General features: G+C 42.4%; 1 protein-coding gene across 1 annotated transcript; it reads left to right on the top strand.

Annotated features, from left to right (window-relative positions):
* Positions 1–6,210: 6,210 nt before the first annotated feature.
* LOC308109705 (protein phosphatase 1 regulatory subunit 29-like) lies at positions 6,211–12,298 on the top strand (the record flags this gene model as incomplete). Its single annotated transcript, XM_080463468.1, has 5 exons — positions 6,211–6,414; positions 8,570–8,719; positions 9,229–10,223; positions 10,666–11,299; positions 11,444–12,298. 5 exons carry the CDS (start codon positions 6,211–6,213, stop codon positions 12,296–12,298), a joined length of 2,838 nt encoding a protein of 945 aa, XP_080319594.1.
* Between the last annotated feature and the right edge of the window lie 1,232 nt (positions 12,299–13,530).

Here is a 13,530-nt window from a genome sequence, read left to right as displayed (position 1 = left end):
TCCCTCATATGTGGATTAATTGTTTGAAGGGGAAGGATGAGCAGGTATTCCCACATATTCATATAGTGTACAGTACATTTTGTTGTCCATACAGAACCAATAACACTATGGTAGACTAATAATCTTCAAACTGGCCAAGAAATGAACGACGAAACCAAATAAAGTCAGAGAACTGGATACTACCTCGGAGAACAAACAAGCTGTGAACTAACGGAGAGAAAGTGACTGTTGAGAGAAACAAAGTAGACTTGGAAATAGAAAGAAAGCCTTGTTTTGCCAGCATTTAAAAGAGCGGTGCCGTGAATGTTAAAAGACACTGCGGAGAAAGACGATACCAAAATGAATTTTCAAGAAACACTGCAGCAGCTTTGAAGGTAAAGCAAGCTGCGGCTCACAGATAGTGTTAATGGGACGAATTCACAGTTCTGCTTCCAATTTGTTCTCATCACTTATTCCATACCTGACCTTGCTGATGGACCACTTGACAAACTGGCTGATCTCTAATTTACATACTTGATTGGCTCATCACTGATTTGGATTAATTCAGCTGGATAAACACCAAAGACGCTGACTGACAGATCACCTTTTTTTGGTGTTTTTTTTTAACTAACTTATCAGCTGAATAGCGATTTTCATGATAGATAGCTGATGCTTCTCTGGTTCTCTGCAGAAATTGCGGAGTAAATATTCATCTGATGTCATGGTCAGGTGTACTTACCCTTTTTAAGATGCTCTTTTCTCCTCAACTCCTCAGCTCTTAATCTATTTACGGCCCAGCATTTCCACAATGGCGAAGACCTTGTATTGAATTGCGTTTTTTACCCTGTGGCTTGCATTAGCCTTGTGCTTAAAATATTGACCTTTTCAAATTGTCATCAAACCAGGGTTACACCCCCACGTTGATAGTCAGTGTGATGGTTGCTCTTCTCGGTAGGCAAGGGTCAATTCTAATGTGAATGGCACCACATCAATGTGATCATGGACGGAATGCAAATATTGCTAATGATTGAAAAGTTGAAATTATGACAAAATTTACAAAATCTTGAGGGACACATTTTTTGTTGTTATAAAAATTATTGATATGTCAAGGCACTTAATATTTGTCATTCCAAAAAAAAAAAAACTGATGATATTTAGGTGGACTGGCTGTAGATCTGGGCAGTGTTTCAAGTTGTTACACTATTGCCAATACAGCTCGGGTCTTCTGGTGAACATTGTAGACCATCCCTGAAAGATTTTTAGGTTGACATCGCCTCATATTCATCTCACAACAAATGTCCTATCCAAACGTCTGTTTTGCTGACTCAGGTCTCGTTTACGCGACAACATTTCAAGTGAAAAGTTTCACCTTTACACTGCAACATTTTGAAAAGGATATCTGTTTTACACAAAAATAGCAGAAACACTGTAAACAATGTAGTTAGCATGCCAAGCCACAAGTTGGCAGTGTTGGTTGTTTTTGTGATGATATCACGTGCGCAGAGAACAATACACTATAAACATTAACAATGTCGAGCAAACGGACATTCATATGGACAGATGACATAGTTGGATTACTATTTTGGGAGACTCTCAACAATAAAACTACCAAGTCCCAGGAGTCATGACACTCTGGAGAAAAACATTGTTGTTATTGTCCATGTGCAGAACTGTTTACTATGGCTGCGGTGCATGTGCACAACTGAAGCATTTTCGAAAAGTTCCACATTGGGAGTAATTTTCAATATATTGTCAGTGGCACCAAACACCATTGTCGTGTAAATGAAAATCCTAAACACAACAAAAGTTTGCCGTTTTTACTTGAAAACATTCTATAAGTTGACGGTGATTAAACATTCAAGCGTTGCTTTGAAGATCTCAGTTGTTACTCCACCATTAAACTTTGCCTTCTTTTAACTCGTGTTGCAGTGTTAAGCAGTTCCAGATCTCAGGGCCTTTCGGCAATGAGCTTCTCCTTTTATGTGAATGGGTTTTATCTCAGCACTCTGGCTTCCCCTCACAAACCCCAAAACTCTGTGGTAATTGATGACTCTATATCGCCTTTAGGTGTCAATGTGTGTTTAACCGTTATCATCTCTTGTGTCAGCACTGTGGCTGATGAACCGTCAAGGTTTTCCAGAGTCAGCTGGGTTCAGCAGCAGTCCACCCAAGCCATGGCTTCATATTCACTCACACCCTCTGAAAAACAGCCATAGATAGAGATGCAGTCGGTGTTTTTCTCGTCCTCATTTACATTTGCTGTACAAATGGTTGTTTTCACATCCGTAATGCCATATGTCTGCTGAACAGATTTTGCTCCTTCTGTTTGCCATAAACTAAAACTGTGGCAAGTGCAAGTGTGGATGAGAAAAGAAAAGTGAAAATATTAATGAGCGAGTGCCTCACGGTCTTAAAACATAAATCGTTTGTGTTTTTCTCCTTGAAGCTGACAAATTTTCTCCCAAGGCTTTTTTTTGTTCAGATAAAAACACCAATATTATTTGTTAAGCTGGTGGAGTTTCACTGAATTGCAATCTACATTACCGATAACATGATAAAGAAAAGATAACTTTGACAACCTTTCAATGGAGCTGTCCTGTATAAATTAAATAAATCACTGAAATTAGTTTTTTATGGGGTTTGAATAATTTTTGATGGATGACACTGTAGTTTTTGTGCAAGTTGGAGTTTATTATTTTCACATTACAAGGCCAAACCACACCCATAAACTTGGTTGTTTTTTCCCAAGCACCCCGAGTACATTGAATTTCTACTTCCGTTAGACTCCCTATGTTTCGCCACCTCACGTCATTTGCATGTTTTGTTGGATGTAGAGCGTTAATTAAAACCCTGCTATCAGCCTGGTGTGAAGAAGAAAAGAGGAAGAAAACAAGGCTGTCTCTTCTTCCGGCTCCTTGTCATAATCAAACCAATGGAAGGAGTATGATGAAAGCACTGAGGAGGGGTGTGAGGGGTGTCAGGTTGTGTTCTGGCGAGGAAGCACATTCGTTTGTGTCTCTAGTTGAAAGGCTTGCAAAGATAAGCAGGCTTAAAACAATGCCGATCGGGGAAAGATGCGGACAGAATAGAGGGGAGAGATGAAGCCACGCAGCCAGATAAAAAGGAATATAGATGTAGACAGAGATGTAGGGAGCGAGAAAGATGGGAGACTGACCCAGATGATGAGTTAGAACAGAGACAAGCGTGGTCATGATCATTACAGCACAATAAAAAAAACAAGCCAAAAAGAAATGCTGTGCTGATTCAAGTTGTTTTGACTGGACTCTGCTGTAAACAACCAGCTTTTATCTTTTCGGGCTCACCCTTTATCTTTTTAGAACACAGTAAATACCACGTCAAGTTGGCAGTCTTGGTCTTGTGAGCTCTACTGTCATTACAAGAATGACACTGGATTTTTTTTTTTTTTAATTTTGTCATCTAAGAAATCTTCCTAAATTGCATAAGTGTGCCAGCAACTCTGGCGGCACGCGCTCCGAAAGCCTAACTCAAACTGAAAAAAAAAAAAAAATGGGGGTAGCGTGGTTCGTGTCGCCGTGTCGTGCTGAGAGCCTCGGAGGCATCTTCAAAGAGCAAGAAAGGGAAGGGATTCAAGAAATGGGATGAAAGAGAAAGAATCTGTGTCAGTGCGAGCGCGGCTTCATGATCAATGTCCAAAATCGTTGTTTTGATAAATAATTCAACTCGCTCGCCTCTTTTCTTCATGAAGTGCCATGAACTATTCAGACGTACGTGCTCCATGCACGGCAACAAAATCAAAGCCGAAATACGTCACAAATGATTAATGAATGACTTTCATAACTACGAAGGCAGAATTTAAGGGAGTCACTCAGATGGTTGCTGAAGTTGTGAATCTTTTCTTTTGAAGCAGTGACCATGCTGAGTCAAAAGCAGAAAGAAATCCCATAACTGAGGACTGGAATTGTCCATATCAATTACTCTAAACAACTTGAGGAGAGATTGGGAGCTGTTTGAGGTGTGGCAGGAAAAAGGAGAACTGGGAGGCTTAAAAAGATGTAACAGATGAGAATAGAGTGATGTAGGAGGAGAGAGGGAGGAAACTACCCGAACCTGGGTTTATTTAGTTGAATTTGTGTTATTTCATAGCACTGTATTCATCCCCAGAGGGGAAATCCCTTCCTGCATTGGCCCCACCGGTAGCAGCCACACAGAGCAGTGCTCAGGGGAGCTGGTGGGGGTGCCACAAGCTGTCTGTCCTTTTCTTTTCTTTTCTTTTCTTTTCTTTTCTCCACCTCAGAGCCTTCTGCTGATTTTCTTCCTTTAAAGATCTCCTATATTACAGCTTTTCAACAATTTCACATGAGTCTTGGTCCAAAAATTGGATCATATGAGCTGCATTCAGAATCTGCTGTGTCTTTGTGAGCTGCACTGTCTCCGCCCACACATGCCCATCTTGGGAATAGGAGGAAGTACTTCCTCTCGTGGTGGCCTGTGCGCTATAGTCATCTCACCCTGCAGAACAGCCTAATTGTAGGAGGGTCAAAGGGAGGGCCTACCTTGATTGTGATTGGCTAAACCCCAGATGACACTTTATGAGATTTGATTTCTGATTCTGTCTCTGAAGCACACCCTTTATAAAAAATTAAAGAGAGTGATGACAGACTTTCTTCACTTCTGGGGCGTCATTCCTCGGTATGGAGATGCAGATTCCTGTGGGAAAACCATTATAAAGGAAATTTTCATAATAGGACCCCTTTAAAAAGAGTTTTAAATTTCCACCGTCACTTTTGCTTGATCATGTGGAATGGTTGGATTTTTCTCTGTAAAAGTGTCTTGAAATGACTTTGTTGTATTTGGTGCTATACACATTGAATTGAATTCATTTGAGTTCAATTAAGTCAAATCAAATCAAATTGAAACCATTGTCGCTTTACTAAAGAATCCAGAGCTGGCTCCTACCGCTCCTTGGGTTGCCCCGTGTCATTGTGTCATGTCATGCAACAGGTTGTCACCTCTTCATCTTACACAACAAGTATGAAGGGACATTTATTTCTGAATCGAGAGGAAACAGAAAAAGAGAGAGTGGGGCTCTATTCCTCATCGCGACTATCAATTTGCTGTCATTCATGTCTTGGTGAGATAACTTTTCCCTGGGAGGTGGAATCCAAACTTTGGAAACAAATTAAAAGAGTGGGTGCTGTGGTGATGAGATACATAATATTTTACGCCGGATTAGAGCTTAATCCGTGGTTAATCCCCCGAGAAAGGTAAATAGCTAAATGTCAGTGACTATCCTGTTAAAACATGCAAATTACAACATCCCGTCTCTGTTTCCCCACTTAGCCCATATACCACATTTTCACCCCGATGTAACTGCAGCTATTAAAATTTTATTGTTTCATTATGCGCCTCAAAGTTAAAATAATAACAGGACTGTGACAGCAAGCCAGCGAACCCTGGAAACAATGACAACGACTGCAAAGATGAGCAGGCGTTGCTTTCACAGTCAGGGTGATTTACATTTTTATTGGTGCATCATGTCTGACTGGAAGAGCTGCAATGTTCACAATTATGAATAATGACTATAAAAAAAAAAAAGTCTGGTTTCATTTGAGAAGGCAAAATATATTCCTCTAAGGCTTTATTAAGACTTAATGAAATAATCATGGCGGCTAATGGATTTATTACTGTGGTGCATTACCTTGAAGGGATTGGGGAGCATAGATATTAGATTCTTACCTTTATTTCCTTCTTCTTTTCGAGTGCTTTCGGAAATGAGACCCAAGACTCTTAAACCGGTCTGATAATGTGTTAACTGCATGAACATTTTGTGATAATTATCATCGACGTTGATGCCCTTCCTGTCTCTTCGTCTGTGTTTTGTAGGTACGACCTCGCCGCAATCCGTGTTTCCAGGACATACAGCTGTCGGAAGCCATGACTACCAGCTGGGGCGACAGTCTTCGAAATCCTCTGATGTGGAACACCTAAAATGGGGCAGAGATTTGGTGCCACGCTGCAAGCTCAGCTCTAATTGTCAAGAAGAAGCCCATTTTTTCTGCTAACCTTTCGCTCAACTCCGATTTGGCCCACTCACTCCCGGCTGGCGACGACCTTTCAGCTTTGAATTTGAACTGCTCCATTCTACCTTCCTTCCATTCTGCTCCTGTTTTTTTTTTTTTTTCCTTTTTCTTTTTCTTTTTGCTCCTGTCCACTCAGGCGACCTGAAACGCTCCTTCCTAATCCAAAAGCATGGCCGGCAGACTCCGTTCGTCCTCCCCATCTCCCGCCCTTTCCCTCTACCTCCTGCTTCCCGCTCTGCTGCTTCTCCGCCTGCCCAGCACGGTGAACGGCGACTGCTGGCTGATAGAGGGGGATAAAGGCTACGTCTGGCTGGCTATCTGCAGTCAGAACCAGCCTCCATATGAAACCATTCCCCAGCACATCAACAGCACGGTCAGTGTCTGCAGACTTTTAAATACCACCACAGCCACATCTGTTACACAGGATACATCCTGTGCAATGGCAGTGTTAGTGTAAAAGCATGTGGGAATGATTTTGACGGTGACTCTTTTATTTTATAATCCTCTCTCAGTACAATATATGTGGTAGGTTGTGGATTATATGAGTTAATTTACCCTAATGAATCAGGCACACAGACCAGCAAAACCGCCTACACTTAGAAGGTTCTGTTGGAATTAACAAAGCAATAAATAGTTACAATAACAATGATGTGTGAAGAAGACAGCTATGGGGATGCTTCTTACCAGGGTTGTAAGCTTAATTCCTGTATTTCTTTCATGCAGTAGCATTATATGTAGAACAACCTACCGACCGGGAGATTACAGCCTGATTAGGGCCGAGTTGTCAAACATGAGGCCCGTGGACCAAAACTGGCCAACAAGATGCTCTGATCTGGCCAAACCACCAATCAAATTATAAAAATGTCAAAGAAACCATTGATTTAAATTTTTATTTTTTTTCAAAGTATATCATTGATGCTGCCATGAAAAATCTCTACCTCCTTTCGGGCAAACCAGCATTGGTCTCAAAGCCATGCTGTCAGGGTAAATATGCATTATGCAACAGCTATAGGAGTTGTGTTTTGCACATTCCACTGTATTTTGCACCAGAATTTGTCATTAAAAATGACTTCATGTAGAGATTATGGTCATTTTCACTAATAACTGTCTAGTTTTTTGAAACTATAGACATTTTCATTACATATCCGCTGTGCCATGACAAAGAAAAACTTTCCAGTTTGAATGTAAAGGCTATTATGACACTATTTTACCTGTCCAGCCCACTCAAGACAAAATCAGGTTATATGTGCCCCCTGAACTAAAATGTGTTTGACACCCATGGACTGGGGTGTTGAGGTGTTTTATTCCATTTGAAAACCAGCACCTGTTAAATACAAAATATTTCATAGTGAAATTCCATAAGAAGTTCAACATCAACAAGTACAATACTTATTGAGGCCCTATATGTGCTGCATGTACTCACTTTAGAGGTCAGAGCTGTGCTTTACCTAAATTTGAAAATGTTTGATGTGATTGGCCTGTTTCGGTGTGAATTAGCTTTAATCGCTTTGAAAGTGAGCTTGATGTTATCCATACCTACAAAGAAAAGAGTAAACACGAGAGAGAATGAGTCAACCAAAAGAAAGTAGGTCCCTCTAACATCAAAATGGTATCATTGTTAAATTGAATTAATTTAGTGGCATGGATGACATAAATATCAGGTTGTATTGATCTTTGTCGACAAGATCGAGGCTCCATTTACACATTTTCCAATAAAAATGAAAAAGTTTTCTTGCATTTTGGTTGTCTATTTACAAAACAATAGGGTTCAAAATGTTGGGGTGTAAACATGAAATTCTTCTGAAACAAAAACACCAATGATGTGCATTCCCTCAAAACGCCAGAAACTGTGTGTTCTCTATATTTTTAGGTTTAGGCAACTAAAATACTTTTTTTTTTTTTTTTTTAAAGGTCTTGGTTCGTGTTCAAACTTTCATATTTGTCGCATCACCTTTTGTCTTTGAAACCAATTCTTCACATTGATCTCCTTGCATAACAATCCTCTTGATAATGCATTTCTGTCACTGTCTTGCAAATTTCCCTGCTGGTTTTTAAGCAACATGGAACCATCACCATTCCTTTCACCACTGTTGTAGACATGATGGTCACTTGATTCGTTTCACAATATTCCTACTCATAGATGTTTGTTCTACATTAAAAATAAATATATAAATAAAAATTCACAACAATGAGACTCAACTATTAAAACTGAGAATGCAATATGAAAGACACATACCTGCTGGATATGATATGGGACTATATTCCACTCTGCATATCAACATTTACTTCTGCCAGCCAATCCCAGGAGGGATGTACAGCTGGTTGCAAACCGCCTGTGATTAACTCCCAGCTAATTTATATCTGATGTTTAATTGGGGCGATAACTCATTAAACTGCAAACCTCTATATTAAGAAGTGCAATGTGCTCTTGGCAGCTGTTTTTGGACAAGAGTTCAGATCTTCCTCTCAGGCTTCCTGAGACTGCAGTACGTCACTTGAATGTGATCATCTCTCTTTTCTCTCCCCAGGTTCATGATCTGAGGCTCAATGAGAACAAAATTAAGGCAGTACTTTTCACCTCCATGTATCGCTTCACAAACCTTACTGACCTAAATCTTACCAAGAACGAGATCAGTTACATCGAGGATGGAGCTTTTGCCGGACAGGCCAACCTGCAGGTTTGCAACCAAGAACAAAATTCACTTTTGGTTTTTTCATTTTTTAAAGTTTTAGTTATCCTCACTTGATTGGTTGGCAATGGAAAAGGGTAAGGAACTTGATGAAAGGTTCTTAATTTGATGAGACTGGCAGAGTCCTGACAATTGTGGCATTTTTTTCTATAACTCTTTATTCTTCTTTATTATCTCGTTATTTTATGGTGACGTTAAATTGCTGAAAAATTTTAAACAAATCCATAAAGAAGATTTAATGAAATAAACTTTCCATTGTGGAAAAACAACTTTAATATTACCTTTCTATCTATTATTATGCTGCTCATTAAATCTGTCAAGTTTGGCTGCATTATTCAAGATGTATTTTAAATGTATGCAAAATTATATTATAAGCTGTTTCCCAAAATCCAAGAAACAGAACCCCCAGGTCCAACACGATTTCAAATAATATTGTGAAAATGAGTAGTGATAGTTTTACTTTGTCTTCAAGCTGTATCTTTTTCACCCTGCCACAGGTTCTGCAGCTGGGCTACAACAAACTCACCAACCTGACAGAGGGCATGTTACGAGGTCTGGGTCGAATGCAGTGTCTCTTCTTGCAACACAACCTCATTGAGGTCATTGCCAACAATGCCTTCTGGGAGTGCCCCAACCTCAGCAGCCTGGACTTATCATCCAATAAGTTGGCCCGTCTTGATCCGTCTACCTTCACTACCCTCAATAGGCTGATGGTGTGTGAACTAGCAGGAAACCCGTTTCACTGTGTCTGCGAGCTATACAGCTTTCTCACTTGGCTGGAGGAGTTCAACAATGTCACCCACACCTATGATCGCCTCCAGTGTGAGACCCCTCCAGAAATGACTGGTTACCCACTCTTGAGCCCCGTGCCTGGACATGGGAGGAATGCCCGTTTTATTCTTTTGTCCATGTGTCGCGATGGCTCAATAATTCCGGGGATGACTTCCCAGATCCCAGAACAAGATGGCTCAGGGATGGGTTTGGACAACCCAGACCAAGGTCTCTACCATCAACCAGTCATAAACTCCACTCCCGACCCAAACTATAACCATCAGATATCTATGAAGCTTCAAACTGTTTCCCTCTACACTGCCTCTCTGATAGTGCAAATCCCACGACCATACAGTAAGATGTACATTCTCTCCAAGGTCAACCACAGTTTTACAGAAGACATAATGCCTCTGAAAAACAAGAAGGAAATAATCCATTTGGCTAAGCTCAGCCCACACACCAACTACACCTTTTGTGTGGCTTCCGTAAGCAAAACTCAGCGCTACAATCACACATGTCTGTCATTTACTACACGGGCAATGGAGCCTGGGGATCCTCGGACTAATCCATCCACAACTACCCACTACATTATGACCATCCTTGGATGTCTGTTTGGCATGGTCATCGTCCTTGGATTAGTCTATTACTGTCTCAGGCGGCGGCGAATCCAAGAAGAAAAGGAAAAGGCTATAAGTGTGAAGAAAACCATTCTGGAGATGAGGTAGGAGACTCTTTCAAATTTTCTTTAATGAAAGTCTTACAGCCACATTACAGCATTGTTTTATGCATCAAGAGTGGTTTTACGCACAACAGAAATGATTGAAATAATGTGTGTCCTTTGGGTATAATTGATTTCTTTGCAATTTATGCTTTGGCATCAGTTCATTAGTGTTGTGCTGCATTGCTTTATTTTGATGTGTATGTTTGAAAAGCCTCATTTATTCTAATTACAAGCAATAACCTAAACATTGTTCGCAGCCATACTCTGTATGCAGCCCGTAGGCCATACACTTTCCATAATTTCTTTGAACTTTAATTAGAACAGCAAGGATTCTGTGATCCTATGGCATCACTGAGTCCAAATAAGGAAGTCAGCTCACAAAAACTACATAATATAGCATTAGATGAGTTTTCTGTCTAAACATGAATTTGTCATTTTCCAGGTATGGCCCAGAGGCAGCTGCAGCAGTAGCCAATGACTCAGGCGCCATGCAGCGTCTCCAGGAGCAGGCTCATCACCAGCACCACCATTCAGGAGGAACAGGGGGCAAGCTGCCCCATTCTGCCTCCTCTAGTACAGGCATGCTCCACGGTTCAGCCAACACTAGTTCCTCCCGTCTTTCTACCTTGCCACAGGTGGAAAAGATGGCGACTGCCTTCTCTGAAGCAATGGGTGGTAAAGGGAACTACATGGATGTGAGGACCGCAGGAGTGGCAGGGGAAGGCAGAGATGGAGTGGTGGCGGCTGGAGGGGCAGGGGTCGGAGGGGAAGTAGTTGTTGATATGCGAGGTGGAGCAGAGAATGGGACAGAGGCTGGGGAGGATTCGGATGACGACGGCCGTGGCTCAGCATCAGAGATCTCCACCATTGCCAAGGAGGTGGACAAAGTCAATCAGATCATCAACAACTGCATCGATGCCCTGAAACTTGATGCTTCAGCTAATGTTGTGACCACAGCTGAAAATGCAACCTCTGGTTCCTCCTCCCAGCCTCCTTGCATCGCGTCTCTTCCCCGCAACCTCCTCCCTCTGTCTCCAGGTCACCCAGGTGATCAAATTATGGCCTCGTCTCCAAAAGTGCATTCAAAGCCTCACTCCCAGCCACATCCTCAGCCGCATTCTCAAGCTCATCCTCAGCAACATCCACAGCCACATCTCCAGTCACACTCCCTGCCACATCCCCAGCCACACCCTCAGTCACACCCTCAGCCTCATCCACAGCTACATCAGCAACCTCACCCCTCCATGGCCCCAGTGCCCCTGGTAATGCCCCTGTCTGAGCGGCCTGGCATCAGCGGAGGTGGGTTTCTCTCCCCTCCATACCGTGACCCTCCCCCAGCTAATGCCGTACGGCCGCTTCAGAGGCAGTTGAGTGCTGACACTTCTGTGGTGAAGAATCGTTGTGGTGCACCTCCAGCAGTATCTGTAAAGAACACAAGAGTGTACAGTGTGGATATCCCTGAGCAGCGCAGCGATCCTCCTAAGTACCCAGAAAAGGGTAGTCCTGTGGGTTGTGGTGGAGGGACTGGAAATGGAGGCGGTGGTGGAGTTGGGGGATGCAATGGGAATGGGATGGGAAACATAAACGGTGGAGGGGTGAGCTTGAATGGTGGCGGGATGGGGTGTAGTAATGGTGGTGGAGGTGGGGTTGTTGGCCAAGGACAGCAGCAGCACCACTTGGAGGTTCAGTCAGATTACCACAGCTCCGAGCACCGCCACTCCTTTCCTGCACTCTACTATGAGGGTGGCAACGAGTCACCCTTACCAGCCCAAAAGGCTTCGTTCCTCAAGCCACTGGGGCGTACCAAGAGGGATGCCACAGCCACTTATTCCCAGCTCTCACCGTCCCGTCACCACAACTACAACTCTGGCTACTCCTCCAGTCCAGAGTACTCATCGGAGAGCACACTGCGAATCTGGGAGCGATTTCGACCCTACAAGAAAAGCCCCAGAGAGGAAGCATCTTATATAGCCGCTGGTCATGCCTTGCGTAAGAAGGTGCAGTTTGCTAAGGACGAGGACCTTCATGATATTTTGGACTACTGGAAGGGTGTTTCTGCCCAACAGAAGCTTTGAGCTGAAGAAGCAAATTTTAATGGGAGATTGTGAGTTGATTGCCAACAGCAGACTAATAATGGGGACAGATATTAATGTAGCAAGACAGAAAATGATGCTTCCCACGAAGTGTCTAGTGAGACAAACAAGAGTCATTCAGCCGTTGGATCTGGAGTTCAAGAGGTATTTGCTCTGGTTGATTTTAAAAGTTTTACTCTGTGAAAAGTCATTGACATTTCCAGAGGTTCTTTCTGAAGTTTTTCATCTCAATATAGAGTGTTAATTATCAAGAATCGAGTTGTTCTCCTGACTGCCTCATAGTGGGCACTTTGGTCCTTGCAGGCTTCCCAAGCCCGTGACATTCCCACTAATGAGTAAAGCAAAGGCTGTGACGAGCAAGTCTCTTCTACCTCATTACTGGCACACTGTAGCTCAGCTATCTCACCAGAAACAGCACTGTTCATGACTTAAGCCCCGTCCATCTTTTCTCTAATCTCATCAAACCACATTTCACCAAACAATTATTCCATGGCACCGCTAGTCCCTGCTCTCCCACAGAAGCATCATTTAGGGTTATAATGAGAGAGCAGGATGAGGAATTAGATGTGTTTTTATTTATTTTTTTGAATTGCTGAACCCCACACCTTTCTCACCTCCACCCCCCTCTTTAGGGGAATCATGAAGTGATACTTATCAGGCTAATTGTTCTTCCTGGCAGTTCGCCAGTGTAAGAGTAGGTCAAGGAGGCTGTGCGGTGAGCATGCGTATTGATTTGAACCTCCCAGCTACATGTGTTCAGTGGTGTGCGGACATGTATATACAGTTTGTGCATGCTCATGTGAGTGATTACATGTAGGTGGGAGAGTGGGGTTGGGGCTGAGTTGTTCATTATTCTCAGGCTCCTCTGTGGTATAAGAGAGGATAGATAATGTATTGATAACAGCCCAGTTGGGGAGGTGTGTGAGTGTGAATTCGTTAACATGAATATGTGCTTTTACCAAGCCACGAGTCTTATGTCGATGGCATGAATTAAACCTTTTTCAAGAACCGCAGGCATTTTTGTACCATAGCCCATTTCCTATTTACAGGTGTAGCATATTTCTTTTGATAAAGGAAGCTATGGCTCTAGAAATTTACATTTCAATCGTGCAAGTGACACACAAATTACTTGAGGGTAGGTTATGCAGGTTGGCATGACAGGCGTTAGCTCCTATATTAAAGGAATTTGGTAATCACATTTGTAAGTGAGTGAG

The sequence above is a fragment of the Lipophrys pholis genome (genome assembly GCF_963383615.2).
Source record: "Lipophrys pholis genome assembly, chromosome: 5".
Lineage (NCBI taxonomy): Eukaryota > Metazoa > Chordata > Actinopteri > Blenniiformes > Blenniidae > Lipophrys > Lipophrys pholis.
The sequence above is the reverse complement of the archived record's forward strand: the minus strand, read 5'-3'. Positions and strand labels throughout refer to the sequence as shown.